Source organism: Podarcis vaucheri (genome assembly GCF_965113315.1).
Source record: "Podarcis vaucheri genome assembly, chromosome: 8".
Classification (NCBI taxonomy): Eukaryota; Metazoa; Chordata; class Lepidosauria; order Squamata; family Lacertidae; genus Podarcis; species Podarcis vaucheri.
The window spans coordinates 87,591,807-87,613,294 of record NC_138766.1 but is presented as its reverse complement, the minus strand read 5'-3'; the positions used below and the strand labels follow the sequence as shown (position 1 = coordinate 87,613,294).

The window sequence follows — 21,488 nt, the reverse complement described above, 5'->3', positions numbered from 1 at the left end:
GCGTCAATGGCTAGCATTGAGTGGAAAGTGCATTGTGACATGATATGGAACCATCTCCCTCCTGTATCCACTGGTGTTTTTTTCAAAAACGTTATTGGAAAGATAGGGATACATTGATGTCATGAATCACTTCTGCTAATTGTCACATTGCCCTATAAAGGTGTAGATGGCAGAACTTTGTGTATTTCTATATGCACATATATGGGATCCTCATAACGGAGTCCTGGTTGCGCTCAGGTCCCAAGAGCTCACCTGACAGGGTTAAAATGGGGGGGGGGCTGGAAGTCCTGGCCATTCCCCTGGGATCATGCCAGGTGGCTTTAGCCAATAGCCAGTAGGTTGTGTGATCCCAGGTGCTTTAAAAACAGCAGTGTGGTGCAAGTGGGGCACTTGCATTTGCACGGCTGAACAGCCACCCACCCTCCCAAGTTCAGGTAGAGTCGCTTGGCCTTGCTTTGGTTTGGTTTGCCTGTTTTGGAATAGTGGCTGGGTAAGAATTTTTTTTCCCATTTGGCAGATTGGCTTTAGCCATTTGATTTTTGCCTACCTCTTAGCAAATCATCACATCTTCTAAGGTGGCGGTTAGGCATTGGCTCAGTTGGATTGTGGGGAGGGGAGGTGCAGTCATCACTTGCCCCTCCAGGAACTGGGTATTCTGTTAAAGGAATCTGGGGGTCCTGGATCTCGTCCGAAGTCCGCTTGAGGGGCTAGGGCCATGCCAGGACCACAGGCACCCTGGGGTGAGCTTAGGTTGGTTCTCATCAACCAGATGAGATGTCATCTCATCTATCCTCACAGTTGAACGACGTGGCCCAGAGAGAGAGGGAAAAATAGTGGAAGTGAACAGCTGGCTTCGCAAATGGTGTGAACAGGAACGGTTTGGATTCTTAGATCACGGACTGCAGTTTCTTGAAGATGGACTTCTGGCAAGCAATGGGCTGCACCTCACAACGGTTGGGAGAAATGTTTTTTGCCAAAAATCTCAGAAACCTCATCAGGAGGGCCTTAAACTGACTAATGTGGGGGAGGGAGACAGTGCTCCTGAAGGTAGGAGTCTATCAATTAATGAAGATGATCATCCAAATGTCATAGACCAAATGGAGCAAACAGCACGCAGACCTAGTGGTGGGAGGAAAAAATCCTTAAATAAGAGTCACGGAGGAATGATTAATGGACTTCAGTGTCTGTACACTAATGCGCAAAGCATGGGAAATAAACAAGATGAGCTTGAGCTCTTGGTACAGCAAACTAAATATGACATAATAGGCATCACTGAAACCTGGTGGGATAAGTCCCATGATTGGAATGTAATAATGGAGGGATACAATCTATTTCAGAGAAACAGACCAGACAAGAAAGGAGGAGGAGTGGTGTTATATGTCAGGGATGTGTATACCTGTGAAGAGATCCAAGATTTAGAACCTCAAAGCCAAAGTGAGAGCATTTGGGTCAAAATTAAGGGAGAGAAGAATAACAGAGACCTCATTGTGGGAGTTTACTATAGATCCCCAAGCCAAACGGAGTACATAGATGATGCCTTCCTGGAACAGATGGCCAAGCATGCAAAAGGAAGGGAGATAGTAGTAATGGGGGACTTCAGTTACCCGGATATTTGCTGGATGTCAAACCCAGCCAAGAGCATAAGGTCAAACAGATTCCTCACTGGCCTTGCAGACAACTTCATTGTCCAGAAAGTGGGAGAAGCAACAAGAGGAACAGCCATTTTAGATCTGGTCCTAACCAATGTTGATGACCTGGTTAGTGGGGTAGAAGTGGAAGAATCATTAGGCGTGAGTGATCATGCTCTTCTGAAGTTTACTATACAGCGGAAAGGAGCAGCCAAGCATACTAGGAATCAATTTCTTGACTTTAAGAAAGCCGACTTCATAAAACCTAGGGAAGTGCTGGGTGAGATCCCATGGACAGTAATACTAAAAGGAAAGGGAATTCATGATGGCTGGGAGTTTGTTAAGAGGGAGATAGTAAAAGCACAACTTCAGGCAATACCAATGAGATGGAAACATGGAAGGTGCCTAAAGAAGCCAGGGTGGCTATCTAAAGAACTTTTAACTGAGTTAAGATTAAAAAAGGATGTGTACAAAAAATGGAAAAGGGGGGAAACCACCAAAGAGGAATTCAAACAAATAGCCAGCACGTGTAGACACAAAGTCAGAAAAGCTAAAGCATAGAATGAACTCAGGCTTGCTATAGAGGTTAAAAGCAACAAAAAAGGCTTTTATGGGTATGTCCGTAGCAAAAGGAAGAACAAAGAAACAGTGGGGGCACTCAGAAGTGAAGATGGTGAAATGCAAACAGGGGACACAGAAAGGGCTGAACTCCTCAATGCCTTCTTTACCTCAGTCTTCTCCGATAAAGAAAACAATGCCTGACCTGAAGAATTTGGAGCAAATGATTCAGCAGAGGAAACACAGCCCAGAATAACTAAGGAGATAGTACAAGAATACTTGGCTAGTTTAGATGTATTCAAGTCTCCAGGGCCAGATGAACTGCATCCAAGAGCATTAAAAGAACTGGCAGATGTGATCTCAGAACCACTGGCAGTCATCTTTGAGAATTCCTGGAGAACAGGCAAAGTCCCGGCAGACTGGAGGAGGGCAAATGTTGTCCCTATTTTCAAAAAGGGGAAAAGAGAGGACCCAAATAATTACCGCCCAGTCAGTCTGACATCAATACCAGGGAAGATTCTGGAGCAGATCATTAAGCAAACAGTCTGTGAGCACCTAGAAAGGAATGCTGTGATCACCAATAGTCAGCATGGATTTCTGAAAAATAGGTCATGTCAGACTAACCTGATCTCGTTTTTTGACAGAATTACAAGCCTGGTAGATGAAGGGAACGCAGTGGATGTAGCCTACCTTGATTTCAGCAAGGCATTTGACAAGGTGCCCCATGATATTCTTGTAAAGAAGCAGGTAAAATGCGGTCTTGACTATGCTACCGCTCAGTGGATTTGTAACTGGCTAATTGACCGAACCCAAAGGGTGCTCATCAATGGTTCCTCTTCATCCTGGAGAAGAGTGACTAGTGGGGTGCCACAGGGTTCTGTCTTGGGCCCAGTCTTATTCAACATCTTTATCAACGACTTGGATGATGGACTCAAGGGCATCCTGATCAAATTTGCAAATGACACCAAACTGGGAGGGGTGGCTAACACCCCAGAGGACAGGATCACACTTCAAAATGACCTTGACAGATTAGAGAACTGGGCCAAAACAAACAAGATGAATTTTAACAGGGAGAAATGTAGAGTATTGCACTTGGGCAAAAAAAATGAGAGGCACAAATACAAGATGGGTGACACCTGGCTTGAGAGCAGTACATGTGAAAAGGATCTAGGAGTCTTGGTTGACCACAAACTTGACATGAGCCAACAGTGTGACACAGCAGCTAAAAAAGCCAATGCAATTCTGGGCTGCATCAATAGGAGTATAGCATCTAGATCAAGGGAAGTAATAGTGCCACTGTATTCTGCTCTGGTCAGACCTCACCTGGAGTACTGTGTCCAGTTCTGGGCACCACTATTCAAAAAGGACACTGACAAACTGGAACGTGTCCAGAGGAGGGCAACCAAAATGGTCAAAGGCCTGGAAACGATGCCTTATGAGGAACAGCTAAGGGAGCTGGGCATGTTTAGCCTGGAGAAGAGGAGGTTAAGGGGTGATATGATAGCCATGTTCAAATATATAAAAGGATGTCACATAGAGGAGGGAGAAAGGTTGTTTTCTGCTGCTCCAGAGAAGCGGACACAGAGCAATGGATCCAAACTACAAGAAAGAAGGTTCCACCTAAACATTAGGAAGAACTTCCTGACAATAAGAGCTGTTCGACAGTGGAATTTGCTGCCAAGGAGTGTGGTGGAGTCTCCTACTTTGGAGGTCTTTAAGCAGAGGCTTGACAACCATATGTCAGGAGTGCTCTGATGGTGTTTCCTGCTTGGCAGGGGGTTGGACTCGATGGCCCTTGTGGTCTCTTCCAACTCTATGATTCTATGATTCATCAAGCTTGCTCCCTCATTTGGTTTACCCCATTGGATAATCACTCTGAGAGGTGGAGTCAGTTATAGTAGGGAGTTAATGCCTAAGCCAATACTGCTCACATGATTGTATTTCAATAAAGTTATGGCCAAAATTTGCCCAAAAAGTTAAACTAATATAAGTGTCCGTGTGTATTTATTTTAGGGGTGGGTCTAGGGGCCTCGAAATGCAATTATAATTTCTAGATCACTTGATCCATATAATAAGCAGTGCTCTTTTTTAGCCGTAACTAATTGGAACTCAGTTCCAGCACCTCTCAAGTGCGTGCCATTGAAATTATAACAGAAAAAGGCAGGCCTTTATGGTTAGTTTCTGCAGCTCTTTTTCTAGACAAATAGCACAGAAAATAGGGATTGTACTGGTGGAATGTTCTATCATGCACCTTTTAAAAAATCTGGGGGAAATACTTTCTTCTGTTTTCTTCAAACATTCGAGCTCAACATGTGAAGATTTCTTTACTTCATTCCCTTTGGCAATGAATCTGTTTTCTATATCATTTAGCAAGTCATCCCTCTTAACTCACACTGTTAAAGAGGCATTTATTTTTATTTCATTTTCTAAAACATGCAAAGCATTAATCCTGCCAAATGGGCAATCCAAGGGGCTTTCAACGATACTGTTAAAACAAGGACAAAAATTAACAGAGTAAATGAATCAAGAATAGTAAAATAGTGAGTACAGAGGAAAACAAGTACCCAGAAATACCACCAAGAGATATTAATGAAGCTTTCTGAGCTATTTTGAACTCTTCACATCTGGGTTTGAACTGGAACTTCTTGTTCCTCTCTGCAGTTTTCCTCCTCTTTGAAAAGTCTGTCGAGTATGACCTTCATGCTCTCCCTAGATTGAGCCCTCTTGTTTCTCCCAATCAGGAAATAAATCAGTGGGTTAATACTGCTATTCAGGCAGCTGCATAATAACCCAACTGGTATTGCAAAAATTTCAACATTATAGTCTATATATGGAGTGAAAAATTTGATTAATAAAATGCAAGTTAATGGGAAAGCTAAGAAGAGAAAGAAGAGGAGGGTAAGCAGGATGGCTGTTAAAGCTTTTCCCTTCTTCCTCAGTTGTGATCTGAAGTAAACTTTTATAAACAGGACCAGAGTGGAAACAGTCATGAGTGGAAGGCAAAGCATAGCATTCATTAGAAGCAGATAGAAAAGGGGATTCATTGTATCTCTAAAAAGATAAAGAATCATGCTGATTACAGTGAGCGGGAAAGAAGTGATCCATATTGTGGCACACACAAGGGTGGAAAAGTGTGGTGGTCGGTGGCATCGATGCCAAAGTGGGAAGACAGCAGAAACACACCTGTCAATGCTAATAGCTGTCAACAGATATTGACCAGTGTTGTACATGAACAACAACAAATACTCGAATACTGCAAACAAGTTAATATAAAAAGGTAAGAATGGAAATAAAGTCAAAATTCTCATAATCGAAAGAGGAGGTAAGCTCATGAGAGCCCCAAGGTCAGCAACAGCCAGATGTAGTATGAAAGTGGTGAAAGGATTCCTCTTCATGCAAAAGCCAAGAAACCAGATGACAGTTCCATTCCCAATGATTCCAAAAATGCTAATAACTGAAATTAAGACAAGGAAAATAATGTCTGCTATATGATATGTTGATAATTCATGATCAAAACCATCCTGGGGGGTTAGGATGTCAGTTCCATTTTCTGCTCCAATATCTTCCCATGAAGCATTCCAAGGGGACCTGGATCCCAGGCCATCATTGCTCATCTTGCAGGATCTCTACTTCTGAGCTACTCCTTCCATGGCTCTTCCTACCAGGAAAAAAGAAACAAATGTGGAGTCAGTTTTGCCTACAAAGCTCAACCATATGAAAGTGAGACACTCATATTAGAAATAGAAATACTTTATTGTCACTGTACACTTGTTTACAATGAGATTAAATGAGCCCCCCTCCACAATCTCTCAGTCCTTGTTGCACTCTGTGCGCTGTCGTACGACCACCAACCCCAAACGTCAGCTGCAATGTGGCTGTCTTCCATTCAGCGGCCTCACAGCCCACGGGTAGAAAATGTTCTTTAACCTGATGGTGCTGCTTATCGTGTGCTGGCCAGGGTGTGAGTCATCCCTTAGAATGTTCCCCACCCTTCTGAGACAACGGTCTCCCACAATGACATCTAGCGGACTCAGGGGACAGCCCACGATATCGTGTGTTGTCTTAACCACCCTCCGTAGGCACTCTCTGTCCATGGCTGTCAAACCAGCGTACCAAACTATGATACAGTATGAGACTGGTAGAAGGAAATCATCAGTTGCTGTCCAACCTTGTTCTTTCACAAGACCCTAAGGAAATGAAGTCTCTGTTGGGCCTTCCTAACCACCTGTGCTGTATGACCTTCAAAGTTTGTTCTTCAGTAAGATGGACTCCCAGGTATTTAAAGAAAGAGACTCTCTCCACACAGACCCCCATGATATACAACGGGGCTATCTCCCCTCTCTTCCTCCGAAAGTCCAACACCATCTCCTTTGTCTTGCCAATGTGTAGCTGCAGATTGTTCTCTGAGCACCATGTGGATACCTTTTGAACCTCCCCCCTGTACATAGATTCATCTCCGCCTATAATTAAACCCATTTTAATGGTGGTATCATCAGCAAACTTAATAATTGTAGTAGATGGGTCAGATGAAATGTGATCATATGTATACAACAAATACAGGTATGGACTTAGCATGCATCCCTGTGCAGTGCCAGTGCTGAGCTTCAGGGAGGTAGATGTAACAGGTCCAATCCTTACTCTTTGTGTCTGATCTCTCAGAAAGTCTTTAATCCAATCACAGATATTAGAAGAAAGGTCCAGGTCCCTTAACTTTCTGAAGAGAATGTCCGGAAGGATGGTATTGAAAGCTGAGCTATCATCAATAAACAGCATTCTGACATAATTTCCTGGTTTCTCCAGATGACTTGCTGCAAGGTGAAAAGCTGAAGCAATGGCATCATCTGTTGACCTATTTTTCCTATAGGCGAACTGGTGTTTATCAAAGCCCGGTGGAAAACATGTTCTCAGGTGTCTCTCGAAACATTTCATCACTACAGATGTTAATGCAATGATCTATAGTCATTTAGGCAGTTAATTGCTGCTTTCATTGGGACTGGGATAATGGTGGCTGCTTTCAAACATGATGGAACACAAGCGGTTTGCAGAGAGATGTTAAAAATCCTCATCAAGACCCCTGCTAACTGATCGGTGCAATTTCCCCCCACTATTCCCAGCACTCCATTTGGGACAGCAGCTTTGCAGGGATTGACCACCCACAATGCAGCTTTCACTTGATGGTCATATAAAACAGGTGGCTGTGAGTTTGTAGACTGGCAGACAGAAGCTAAGATATCTGCTCTTTTTGCCTCATAGCAGGTGAAGCAGATGTTTAGCTCCTCTGCCAACAACTCATTGGCTGTGACCATGTTCGTCATATTGCCTTTACAGTTGGTTAGGTGCTGCAATCCTTGCCACACATTCAGTAATAAAAGAGACATGCTATAGTGGGAATTCATGACTGATAAACAAAGGTTTAGGGGGGAAATGCAGTTTGCCAACGGTTTATGGATTTTTCCTTCAATAAAATATCTGCAGGCATAGCATCAGGAAGCATATCATTTCTGAACTAAAATTTCCCTCTTCTGCTCTCTGAGTCAGACTTGACATCTCAAACTAACATATTGTGTCCAGAACACTGAGGTGGGATGGTTGGATGGGCTCAATGCTTCAAATCTGGAGTGAAGAAGAGGAACGGGAGAAGGAGTTGAGCAGCTCTGGTGATCAGGAAAACAAAAGCCATTATGATTATTAGTACACCGCCCATCTGACTGGGTTCCCAAACCACAGTGGGCAGCTTCCAACACATATTATAAAAACATAACCAAATGATGCATTGGGAAGGCAGGTATAAGGTTTTTTCTTATTAAAATGTGATTTTTATAAAACCAGATGAAATAAAACTCAAGTCAAATCCACTGTCCTGGTCTTACAGGGGCCAAACAGATGCTTAAGGGAAGCCTACAAACAGCTTCTGAACACAACAATAGTCTCCTCTCCTGCCTCTCCTGTTTTTTTCTACTTGTCAACCAGCTCTTTCATTTTCCAACCCCACTAGGGGCAACTTTGACATTGCTGCGAGACCATCCTGTGTTTTTACTGGGACATGGGTGTCAGCATCGCCCTAGAGCCAGTGCACCAACTGGACTCATGCACCTCAACCCCGACTGGGCTAGGCGAGCTGGGTAGCACCACCAGAGACCTCCTTCTCACAGGAAACGGTCTCAGTGCTGTGGACTCACAGCTTAGAGCTGAGAGCACCGGATTCACTGTCTCAATACTACAGTCGTTGCGCAGCAGAGTTTTGCAGAGTCTTGCAGAGTATAAACCACTCGGAGAGCAGCTCTGTAGAATATCTTCCTTTTATTCTGTAACTACAACTATGATACAAAACTATATACAGAGCTGAATATTCTAAGCATAAATCAATGCTACACTGAGAGTCTGCAGCTGCTCTTAGCAGCAACCTTATCTCTAGGATCTCCAGCACTCTCACTTTCTCCAATACACTGACTGACTGACTCTCTCTCACACACAGAGAGATGTTGCTGGGCAGAATAAGTAGATAGGCAGGACACGCCTCCTCCTCTCTGGAGAGTCAGCAGAGACCATCAGGAGATGATCAGGAGATTCTTGGGTATGGGAGGGGTGAAATCTCCTCATCGGGGACACTTCAACCCCACATACATTAACATACTTCACATACATTCCTTACATTTTTCACTCCTCTCCTGTTGACCCTCTTTGACCAATATTTTCTAATATAACATTTCCCAGCATAAGAAGGAGACATGCCAACACCAGTAAACTGTTTATGGAGGAAACAATATGAACTATAACAGAAAAATAAAACACAAGTTAAAGTGAATTCAAGCAGTAAAATGAGAGCTAGTAATAAAATAAATAAATGATGATGAGCCTTACATTGAGATTTTTAAAAAATAATCTTGTATCCCCACTGTAGAGCACTTGTGAGGCAGATGATTGGTTTGCCCAGCCCACTATTCCCTTCTCCAGGGATTCAACTTGGCCTTTTCTGCCTGTAATGCATGTACAGTTCTGCCTATGGTTCCCCTTCCATTTTTGCAAATGAACTATGTCAACTTGAGACATGACTAAGAGGGGGACAACCTGTGAGCAACTGTTGATCAGCAGTCTAAGGACACAGTGAGCTGGAGGCAAGAAGCACAAAATCTTGTCCTGGAATGAGGAGGTACCAGGAAGATTGGCAGAATTGACTACAGCCCCAAGGAGGAGAAAATTTCACCAAGCTCTCCGCAAAATGTTTAGGGCTCCACATATTACTCTTCATCTGTTCTTAAGGAGTTTGCAAATATTCTGTGGCAAGGAGAATTTTGTTCATTGGTTGTCAAGAAAGTTAATTTAAGACGAGGTTCTTGCCTCCAAAGTCTTGGTGTCATAGAAAAGAAAAGTGAGGAAATAAGTTGCAAGGATGAACTGGGTGAGGGGTAAAACTACTGTGTCTGGGTTTCTTTGGGGGAAATGATATGCTTTGATTGCATGGTGCGTATGGAGCCCCACAGGTGTAACTATGAAACCTGAAAGGGGTGGGGCTTTTGAATGACTAAGAGGGGGACAATGGTTAACCAATTGGGAGAGGAGAACAGAACGGAATGGTTGGATGCAATGGCACACACACACACAAACGTATGCAAAGATCTATGTAGAGTAAATAACATGGCACATTCTGGCTAGATCATTTTCCTTGTTCAGATTGAGGGCTTTCCCACCCTTCCACCAGTCCCATTCCAAAAAGGCACAGTTTCACGCACTTTCCAGGCACTTTCCAGGCAATGGTCCAAGTGACCTTCCATTTGCTGTGCAGCTTTCCCCTGAAAAACGCTCTCGTTGTCTCTGAATTGGAATGAACAGCAATCTGCAGAAAACCCAATGGTCATGTGTTTCGATTCAGCAGTAAAGAGAAGGTTTTCCTAGTGGGAAATGGAAGGCCAAATGAGGTAAGGAGGAGCCCTGAGAACCTGAGAATTCATGACTGATAAACAAACAAACAAACATGTGAGAAATATTGTTCACTGAAATGTTTGTCAAACCTATCAGCTTCAAAGGCTTGCGGCGGGGTGCAGTTCGCCAATGGGTTATGGATTTTTCCTCCAAATAAAAAAAATCTGCAGGCACAGCATCGGTAAGCATATCATTTCTGAACTAAAATTCTTATATTCTGGTCTCTGACTCAACCTTAAGATTGGAAACTAATCTCTTGTGTCGTACACATTGAGGGTGAGATGGTTGGGTGGTAGAGAAGAGGAGTGGGAGAAGGAGTTGAACAGCTCTTGTGATTAGGGAAACAAAAGCCAGAATGAATTGGGAAGGCATCTGTTTTGGTAATTTTTAAAATGTGATTTTTAACAAAAGTGGATAAAATAAAACTCAAGTTGAATTGAGATTATTAAGAGATATGAAAATTAGAGGGAAAAACCACCCACAATAGATTAGCCAGACAGCAAGATTTTTATAATGTGGAATGTATTAGACAAACCATTACTCTATCCTGCCTAGTACTTTCTGCTCTGACTGGATGTGGGAACCAAAAATTTCTGCCGTCTTTACCAGCCATCCACCTGGTATCCTTCTAACAGAACACTCCAGGGAGTTAGCTTGTCCCACCTATCAGCCAAAGGTGCACAGCATTGTCATTCAGCTACAGATCCCCTCTTACCTTTGCTAATGAATGACATCAAATTTAGCTATTCACATACCTGTCAAAAGCTTTGGATCAGCATCCCTCCGGCATGGTGAGTGGGAGCAGCAAGTGGTGCTGGAATCATCAGGTAATCGGAAGATATTCAGAAATTGTTAAAATGCCTCATCTGGTTCTTAGCAAGATGTGTAGGATTCTGCCCATGTGTCTTCAGTTCTGTGTAATCCATTTGCCAGCATCGTGTGATAAGCTGGTTGTTTTGTGCATTGGGTCTCAGGATAGCATTTGACAAACTCAGGAGGAGATTCTTGCCTTCTAAAGTTCAGTGCCCCAAGCAAGCACCCTTGAGAAGAGAGAGTTTGCAAGTGGTAAGCAAGTCCAACTTCTCTTTGTCCCTATCTGGAGAAATATCTTTATTGATTAGAGTGTCACCTGACCCATTAACAGAAAGACTAACCAATGTATTCAGAGAGTAATCAGCTTGCAGTTGGTTCTGCTGGGGAAGAATGTAGGCTGGGATGCAGAACTTTATCTGAGGAACAAATGCAGAGAGTCCTGCTAGATCAGTTCAGTGGCCCCTGCAGCCAATAGTCCTCGTCTCACAATGGCCAAACAGATGCTTCAAGGAAGCCCACAACAGCTTCTGAACACAACAGTATGTTCCTCCCAAATGATGTTCTGCTGGCATGCCTCAATCTCCTTAATTTTCCAACTCCCTTGGGACGACATTGACATGTGTGGGAGGCCAACCTGCTATTTTTGGTGGGGTGTGGGCACACTTCTGCACAATCCCAGATGCATCAATCCTTTAAAGCCTCTATTTTTTTTTTGAGTACTCTTCATTCCATACTGGCGACAAGGAAAAAATAAATTCTCTTTCTGAATAAGGCTGAAATGTAGCAAGACCAAGAGATGGTCTCTCTCTCTCTCTCTCTCTCTCTCTCTCTCTCTGTGTGTGTGTGTGTGTTTATGAGTATAAGTATGAGAGAGAAAGAGACCTACTGCATGCCCCCTTCCACCTGGTTCTTATTTTTTTCCATTCAGTCATTCCATATCCAATTCCACTGAATTTTTTTTGGATTGTTCTGGGGTTTTTATGCCCCTCTCAGTGCTACAGAAAGCATGCCTCTTATGCAATGATGGTATCACATCAGAAGAAAATGATTCATAAAGACAAGCCCTCCACAAAGGCCAACTCTTCAGCTTGCTTTTATGATGTGTTTTCTTCTTACAATGTGCCTTGTGTTTGATAGATGGCCCTTGTGGTCTCTTCCATCTCTATGATTCTATGATATCTATTTGTTGTACTATAGCAGCAGGATCAGTGGGAATAGGAGAGGTTGGTGGGCTTACGACAAATAACCTTCTACTCAGCTCTGCTTCCTCACTTCACATTCTCTCTGTCCATCTCACATGGGGAAGGCTCAGCTCTGAATTTGCTTGGCTATCCTATCTATCTAACACTCAGGTGTCAGTAGCATTCCTTTTCCTCAATGTTCTGACCATCTGACATCAATGCCCAATACTATCCATGGGATTACCAGGGTGTTTCCCAGCACAGATACCTCACTTTTGACATTTATTTTCTCCACTCTCCTAGCTTATGAAGTATAGTCCACTGCCAATTTCTGATTAGAAAAATCCTTGACTTTCAGTCAGAGAGGCCCACAACCATCTCTGCATAAGCTAGTATAGCAGGGGGAAAAATTCAAATGAAAAAAATAGCCAAGAAGAAAGTAAAAGGACCACAAAGAACTGCTGGCATCAATAACTTGAGACCTCCGTCTATAGGACAGTATATAAATTCAACTAATAATAATAATAATAATAATAATAATAATAATAATAATAATAATATATAAATCTATCATTTAAAAAAATGGAAAGAGGGTTTACCTCTATGTCTCCCCAGAGATATACAATCTGTGGATATTAACAAATAGATTTATAATAATAAGATACTGAGTTCAGAGTAGAACAATACCCTGTCACGGTTCGGTTTATGGGCGGTCGAAGTATTGGTGAATGAAAAAAATAAATGCTCATATATCTTCTAAACACAACAGGAATATCCTCCCCATGATGATCTGCTGGCAGGCCTTAATCTCTTTAATTTTTCAATCCTGTTGGGAAAACTTTGAAATGTGGGAGGCCGATATGCTTTTTTTGGTGGGTCTTCAACATCTTTCAGCCCAATCCCACATGCATCAATTCTTTAAAGCCTCTATTTTTTTTGGAATACTCTTCATTCCATCCTGGGGACAAGGAAAAAAGGCTACAATCTAGCCAGACCAAGAGATGACCTCTCTCTCTCTCTCTCTCTCTCTCTCTCTCTCTGTGTGTGTGTGTGAAAGAGAGAGAGAGACCAACATACACCATGCCCCCTTCCACCAGGTTCTTAGCTTTTTCCATTTAGTCATTCCCTATCCCATTCCAATGAATTTTCTTCGGGTTGTTCTGGGGGTTTTATGCCCCTCTCAGCGCTACACAAAGCATGTCTCTTATGCAATGGTGGTATAGTTTTGGGTACAGGAGCCCAAACATGGGAAGTATCAGCTTGATATTGCTGCACATGAGACTTAGATATGTGATATAGAAGACTCTATATGAGAATGGTCTACTGGGCACATGTTCATGACCGTTAAATGCCAGGCCCTTGTTATCTGCCACCAGAGCTATCTTGCTTGAACTTCTGCAGAAGATAGTTGGGTGTTTCCTGTGAGAGGATACAGTTACAAAAGCATCTAACCCAAAACTTATATTATGGGGGGAAATAACTATATATACAATAATGATATGCAAAAGAATTCCAAAACATTATGGGGCTAATTAAAGTTAATTAAAGTTCTGGGCCTCAGACCACATTCAGTTCTCAATCCTTGGGTTCTATCCTTCTTCAGCAGTCCAATACCAAGTTAATTCTTCTCTTTTGAATAATCATATTTACTTTCATTAATAGCACACACAGACAATCACACACACACTAAGAGAGGGAGAGAGACAGCCACAAACATGGACACAGACACAGACACAGACTGCAGGAGCTAGGACTGAAGACAGTAATTTCTCCCTGTTACCCACCAGGTGCTTTGTGCCATTTTGATGATGAGTGTTACTCGCTGAGGCTGATTTTTGGTTAGCCTTTTATGTAAGCAGCTTGCTTCCTCATTAGAGCAGGGGTGTCAAACTCAAATTCATTGGGGGCCGCATCAGCAGCTTGGTCACCCTCAAAGGGCCGGTTGTATCTGTAGGACTATGTGTCCACTCTTTATTATCATAAATTATTGCCACTGCATTCAATTATTACTGTTTTTTGTAATAATGTAATAATGTAAGTAATTCCCGCTTGGATTACTGCAATGTGCTCTACGTGGGGCTACCTTTGAAGGTGACCCTGAAACTAAAACTAATCCAGAACGCGGCAGCTAGACTGGTGACTGGGAGCGGCCGCAGAGACCACATAACACCGGTCTTGAAAGACCTACATTGGCTCCCAGTACGTTTCTGAGCACAATTCAATGTGTTGGTGCTGACCTTTAAAGCCCTAAACGGCCTCGGTCCAGTATACCTGAAGGAGCATCTCCACCCCCATCGTTCTACCTGGACACTGAGGTCCAGGACTGAGGGCCTTCTGGCAGTTCCCTCACTGCGAGAAGCAAAGCTACAGGGAACCAGGCAGAGGGCCTTCTCGGTAGTGGCGCCTTCCCTGTGGAACACCCTCTCACCAGATGTCAAAGAGAAGAACAACTACCAGGCTTTTAGAAGACATCTGAAGGCAGCCCTGTTTAGGGAAGCTTTTAATGTTTGATGTATTTTAATATTCTTTTGGAAGCCGCCCAGAGTGGCTGGGGAAGCCCAGCCAGATGGGCGGGGTATAAATAAATTATTATTATTATTATTATTATTATTATTATTATTATTATTATTATTATTATTTTTAATCCCGTGAGTCCTGTATCTAGCAGTATTTTGCTTTTGTCTTCCCAGTACCCACATGCATCACGCCAATTTTATTCCAGGCAGTAAGTACTGGTACCTTACTCAAGACTCGTTAACGTGCTGTAACTACCAAAGCCTGATTTCCAATACGTGCTTTCACGTGTGTGGGTGGCATTTTAATCCACATTAGTGACTGACAAGGTGAAACTGGAGCAGGGTAGTGATTCCAAATCACCGCCACATTCAGAATAAAGGCTTGCCATCGACTGGTGTATTTGTCTCATCAGTATTGTAACAATTCGATCCGGACCATTCGTCCATCTAGCCCGGCACTGCCAGGCACTGACTAGCAGCGGCTCTGCAAGGGTTAAGGCAAGAGTCTTTCCCGTGCTAAACAGCCTCTCCCCAGCGAGGGGTTGCTCGCAGAGCACAAATGGTCACGTTCAGACCAATCCACAAACTCCTTCCGTTGCGTTAGCGGCTGATGTGGATCGGTAGCCTGCAAATAGTTTAAACTGCCACTTTTTGAACAATAGACCCTGCGACAGGCGTAACCACTCTATTATGTCGACAAGCAAGGTCGAAGTTCCACTGGGATTTATTTAAGTGTTTGCTCCGGAGGAAGTGGTTTGCGGATCGTGGCCCTAATGCAATTCCCAGCTAGTTTCCCCATCCCAATTTAATTATCCTTATGGGATTTTTATGATTACCAGGAGCTTTCCTCGCCTTGCAACTTCCTCTCTGCAAAAAGTAAACACGTGCCTTGGGAGGAACGAGACTTCTTTAGAAACCAGCGCGCTTTTTCGCGTGGTTGCCGCTGGTGCCAACCGGGGAGGCGCGGAGAGAGGAACCTATAACTTGATATCTCTTTCTCCGCAACAACTGCTTTTCGGAGAAAGCTCTGCAGAGCGAGCCGCTAAGCAGGCGTGAATCCGGCGCTCTGATCCCCCGAGCTCGGCTGGCGCGCCAAAACGCCACCACCCGAAAAGGAAAAGTCCTCTGTCGCCTCGCCATTGGCTAGCAGGAATGGTCGTGGCTTGCTATTGGGCAGCGTGGAGGGGAGAGCCCTCCTTTAGGAACGTACTATGGCTTGTCTGACATTTTTCTCTCCTGGGGGGGAGAAAGGGGTTGGACGGCGCGTGCCTCCTTTCCCGCTTTGCTGCTCGGAGCCGGACTCCTGTGCGCTTCGCCTTCTGCGCGTTAAAGCGAAGAGGCGGCACTGCGGCAGCCAGATTTCGTGCGGAGGGAAAGCCCAGACTTGTTTGCACAACCTCGAGCCAGTCAGTCACGTAAAAGCATCAGCCCGCCCCCAGGGCCGGCCTCCTTTTCTCTGAATGTGCGGTGCTGCCACCCCCCCCCCCGCCCCGGTCTTTTCCTCAATGAATACACACAAGCTTTCTCCTTAAAAAAAAAGAAGCGAGAATAAAAAAAGCGCTGGCGGCCGGCGGCGGCTACACGGGCCACATGAGGAGGTCTGCCGGGCCGGATTTGGCCCGCGGGCCTTGAGTCTGACACCCGTGCATTAGAGCCTTTGCACACTGTGGTGGGTCACTTAAGTTGTGCCAGTGAAAAGCTAATCAGCTTAAGAGGAGCCCAGTCATCTTCTCCCCTGCTCAGAGATGACTCTTTGCTCTGCAATGCAGAGTGGACCTCATGGTTTCACCTGACTGCTTTATTCTCATGCCCCATCCTAATCCTTCTTAATAAGTGTTAACGAGAATGATGTGTCAAGGTGAGTCCATGGTGATGTCGGTTCTTCATCGTGCAAAGGAGTCTAGTGTGGCTTTGGATATAAGCATCAATGGCTAGCATTGAGTGGAAAGTGCATTGTGACATGATATGGAACCATCTCCCTCCTGTATCCACTGGTGTTTTTTTTCCAAAAACTTTATTGGAAAGGTAGAGACACATTGATGCCATGAATCACTTCTGCTAATTGTCACATTGCCCTATAAAGGTGTAGATGGCAGAACTTTGTGTATTTCTATATGCACATAGATGGGATCCTCATAACAGAGTCCTGGTTGCGCTTGGGACCCAAGAGCTCACCTGACAAGGTTAAAATGGGGGGGGGGGGCTGGAAGTCCTGGCCATTCCCCTGGGATCATGCCAGGTGGCTTTAGCCAATAGCCAGTAGGTTGTGTGATCCCAGGTGCTTTAAAAACAGCAGTGTGATGCAAGTGAGGCACTTGCATTTGCACCACTGAACACCCACCCTCCTTGCTTTAGGTAGAATCACTTGGCCTTGCTTTGGTTTGGGTCGCCTGTATTGGAACAGGGGCTGGATAGGATTATTTTTTTCCATTTGGCAGATTGGCTTTAGCCATTTGATTTTTGCCTACCCCTTAGCAAATCCTCACGACTTGAAAGGCGGTGGTTAGGCATTGGCTCAGTTGGATTGTGGGGAGGGGAGGTGTGGCCATCACCTGCCCCTCCAGGAACTGGGTATTCCGTTAAAGGAATCTGGGGGTCCTGGATCTTGTCCAAAGTCCGCTTGAGGGCTAGGGCCATGCCAGGACCACAGGAACCCTGGGGTGAGCTTAGGTTGGTTCTCAGCAAGCTTGCTCCCTCATTTGGTTTACCCCATTTGACGATGACCCTGAGAGGTGGAGTCAGTTATAGTGGGGAGTCAATGCCTAAGCCAATACCGCTCACGTGATTGTATTTCAATAAAGTTGTGGCCAAAATTTGCCCCAAAAGTTAAACTAATGTGTATTTATTTTAGGGGTAGGTCTTGGGGCCTCAATACGCAATTATCATTTCTATATCACTACATCCATATAATAAGCAGTGCTCTTTTTTAGCCGTAACTAATTGGAACTCAGTTCCAGCACCTCTCAAGTGCGTGCCATTGAAATTATAACAGAAAAAGGCAGGCCTTTATGGTTAGTTTCTGCAGCTCTTTTTCTAGACAAATAGCACAGAAAATAGGGATTGTACTGGTGGAATGTTCTATCATGCACCTTTTAAAAAATCTGGGGGAAATACTTTCTTCTGTTTTCTTCAAACATTCGAGCTCAACATGTGAAGATTTCTTTACTTCATTCCCTTTGGCAATGAGTCTGTTTTCTATACCATTTAGCAAATCATCCCACTCAACTCACACTGTTAAAGATGCCTTTTTTAAAAAATTCATTTTCTAAAACATGCAAAGCATTTATCCTGCCAAATGGGCAATCCAAGGGGCTTTTAACGGTACTCCTGAAACAAGGACAAAAATTAACAGAGTAAATAAATCCAAAATCATAAAATAGTGAGTACAGAGGAAAACAAGTACCAAGAAATACACCAAGAGATAGAAAATGAAGCTTTCCTAGCTAGTTTGAAGTATTTCTTCACATCCGGGTTTGAACTGGAACTTCTTGTCCCTCTCTGCAGTTTTCCTCCTCTTTGAAAAGTCTCTGGAGTATGACCTTCATGCTCTCCCTGGATCGAGCCCTCTTGTTTCTCCCAATCAGGAAATAAATCAGTGGGTTAATACTGCTATTCAGGCAGCTGCATAATAACCCAACAGACATTGCAAAAAATTCAATATTATAGTCTATAAGTAAAGTGAAGAAACTGATTAATAAAATGCAAGTAAATGGGAAAGCTAAGAAGAGGAAGAGGAGGAGGGCAAGTAGGATGGCTGTTAAAGCTTTTCCCTTCTTCCTCTGTTGTGATCTGAAGTAAACTTTTATAAACAGGACCAGAGTGGAAACAGTCATGAGTGGGAGGCAAAGTATAGCATTCATGAGAAGGTGGTAGAAAATGGTATGCGGTAGAATGTTGAGAATAGAAACAATCAAGTTGATTGCAGTGAGCAGGAAAGCAATGATCCATATTGTGGCACACACAAGGGTGGAAAAGTGTGGTGGTCGGTGGCATCGATGCCAAAGTGGGAAAACAACAGAAACACACCTGTCCATGCTAATGGCCGTCAACAGGTATTGATCAGTGTTGTACATGAAGAAAAAAAGAATGGAAACCACTGTTACAATCCAATGCATATAGGGAGGTAAAGATAAAAATGACCTCAGAAGATTTATAATGGAAAAAGGAAATAAGCATATGAGAGCCCCAAGGTCAGCTGCAGCCAGATGCAGGATGAAGGTGGTGAAAGGATTCCTCTTCATGCAAAAACCAAGAAACCAGATGACAGTTCCATTCCCAATGATTCCAAAAATGCTAATAAGTAAAATGGAGATGGAGATAAGAATGTCTGCTATACGATATTGTGGCAATCCATGATCAGAACCATCCTGGGGGGTTAAGAGGTCAGTTCCATTTTCTTCTCCAATCTCTTCCAATGAAGCATTCAAAGTGGACAAGGATCCCAGGCCATCATTGCTCATCTTGCTGTATCTGTACTTTTGATTACTTTTGGGTACTTTGTCTTGTATAGCTCTAACTACCAGGAGAAAATAAACGAATGTGGAGTCAGTTTTGGCTATAAAGCTCAACCATATTAAACTGAGACACTCAAACAATAGCAAAAGAGACATGCTATAGTGGGAATTCATAACTGATTAACAAACAAACACTTTAGGAATATTGTTTATTGGAATGTTTGTTAAAACTCATCAGTTTCCAAGCCTTAGAGGGGAAATGCAATATTCCGGTGGGTTATGGATCTTTCCTACGAGCAAAAAATCGACATTCACAATATCACTAAGCATATCATTTTGGAAAGTCAAATTTCTCAACTTCTGGTCTCTGACTCAGTCTTAATATCTGAAACTAACCTCTTGGGTCCTGGACATTGGTTGGTTGGGTGACAGAGAAGAGGAGTGTGAGAAGGAGTTGAACAGCTCTTGTGATTAGGGAAACAAAAGCCAGAATGAATTGGGAAGGAATCTGTAATTTTATTATTATTAAAATTTGATTTTTAACAAGTGGATAAATAAAACTCAAGCCAAATTGAGTTTGATAAGAAATATGAAAATCAGAAAATGACCCACAATAGCTTTGCCAGATAGCAATTTTTTTACAATGTAGAATGCATTAGACAAACCATTACTCTATCCTGCCTAGTACTTTCTGCTCTGACTGGATGTGGAAACCAAAAAATCCTGCCGTCTTCACCAGCCATCCACCCGGTATCCTTCTAACAGAACACTCCATGGAGTTAGCTTGTCCCACCTATCAGCCAAAGATGCACAGCATTGCCATTCAGCTACACTTGCCTTCTACCTTTCTAAGGAATTATATCAAAATTAGCTATTTGCATACCTGTCAAAAGCTTTGACTCAGCATCCCTCCGGCATGGTGAGTGGGAGCAGCAAGTGGTGCTGGAATAAGCAGCTAATCAGAATCTTTGCAGAAATTGTTAAGACGCCTCATCTGGCTCTTAGCAAGATGTGTGGGATTCTGCCCATGTCTCTTCGGTCCTGTGTAATCCATTTGCCAGCATCGTGTGATAAGCTGGTTGCTTTGTGCCTTGGGTCTCAGGATAGCATTTGGCAAACTCAGGAGGAGATTCTTGCCTTCTAAAGTTCAGTGCCCCAAGCAAGCACTCTTGATAAGAGAGGGTTTGCAAATGGTAAGCAAGTCCAACTTCTCTTTGCCCCTATCTGGAGAAATATCTTCCTTCATTAGAGTGTCACCTGACCCATTAACAGAAAGACTAACCAGTGTATTCAGAGAGTAATCAGCTTGCTGTTGGTTCTGCTGGGGAAGAACGTAGGCTGGGGTGGAGAAATGTATCTGAAGAACAAAAAAGAGAGTCCTTCTAGATCAGGTCAGTGGCCCTTGCAGTCAATTGTCCTGGTCTCACAGTGACCAAACAAATGGTTCAAGGAAGCCCACAACAGCTTCTGAACACAACAGTACTCTCCTCCCCCGTGATGTTCTGCTGGCAGGCCTCAATCGCCTTAATTTTCCAACCCCCTTGGGACAACTTTGACATGTCTGGGAAGCCAATCTGCTTTTTTGGGTGGGGCGTGGGAACACTTCTGTCTGATCCCATATGCACCAGTTCTCTAAAGCCTCTATTTATTGATATCAAGTACTCTTCATTCCATCCTGGGGGAAATGGAGAAAAATATCTCAGTCTGAATAAGGCTTAGCCATACCATAAGATATTATTTCTGGTGCTTTTTCATGGGAGAGAAAAAAAGAAAGGAGAGAAAGCCACTCCATTCTATGCCACTCCAACCCACTCTCACACTCTCACTTATTCAACATTCCATCCCACTGAGTTTTCAGTGGGGTGTTCAGAGGTTTTTATGCCCCTCTCAGAGCTACCGAAATCTACTGAAGTATGCCTCTTATGTTAAGGTCATACAGTTTTGGCTACAGGAGTATCAACTTGGTGTTACTGCACATGAGACTGATATATATGAATATGTATGACATACTGGGCACATGTTCTTGGCAGTTAAACACCAGGGCATTATTATCTGCCGTCAGAGCTATCTTGCTTGGGCATGTGTAGATAATAGTTAGGTGTTTCCTCTCGATGAAGACAGTTACAATATGTCATGTGAAAAATAACTATATACAAAAGCATTCCCAGACAGCATTCTGCAAAATAAATAAAATCACTAGTCTTGTCAACACTCCTTTGACTCATCTCAAAGTTTTGCTTGAGAGAGCCATGAACCTTGACCTTGCCTGCACATTTGAATTCCAGTGCTGGACTAAGAGTGGAGAGAGCTAGATTGAAATCACTATTTAGCAATGGCACTTAGTGAGTGCCCTTGATTCAGTCACACACTCACCCTAACCTACCTCACAGAATTGTTGTAAGGATTAACTGAAAGGTG

The 21,488-nt window shown here is 43.4% G+C and overlaps 2 protein-coding genes and 1 pseudogene across 3 annotated transcripts in view; all 3 read right to left on the bottom strand.

Moving 5' to 3' along the window:
• The window catches only part of LOC309539528 (proto-oncogene Mas-like), a 30,092-nt pseudogene extending 19,156 nt beyond the window's left edge, over positions 1–10,936 (bottom strand). Inside the window, exon 1 of the transcript XR_014224545.1 lies at positions 10,822–10,936. The product of XR_014224545.1 is annotated as a proto-oncogene Mas-like (transcript). The remainder of the gene's footprint in view (positions 1–10,821) is intronic.
• On the bottom strand, positions 4,578–10,967 carry LOC309539513 (mas-related G-protein coupled receptor member H-like). The gene is made up of 2 exons (XM_082235855.1): positions 10,858–10,967; positions 4,578–5,844 (listed from the first exon to the last, which is right to left on the bottom strand). The coding sequence occupies exon 2, from the start codon at positions 5,798–5,800 to the stop codon at positions 4,805–4,807; it is 996 nt and encodes a 331-aa protein (XP_082091981.1). The 5' UTR covers positions 5,801–5,844; positions 10,858–10,967; the 3' UTR covers positions 4,578–4,804.
• Positions 10,968–17,879: 6,912 nt separating this feature from the next.
• LOC309539511 (mas-related G-protein coupled receptor member H-like) lies at positions 17,880–19,129 on the bottom strand. The gene has a single exon (XM_082235853.1). The coding sequence runs from the start codon at positions 19,074–19,076 to the stop codon at positions 18,078–18,080; it is 999 nt and encodes a 332-aa protein (XP_082091979.1). The 5' UTR covers positions 19,077–19,129; the 3' UTR covers positions 17,880–18,077.
• Between the last annotated feature and the right edge of the window lie 2,359 nt (positions 19,130–21,488).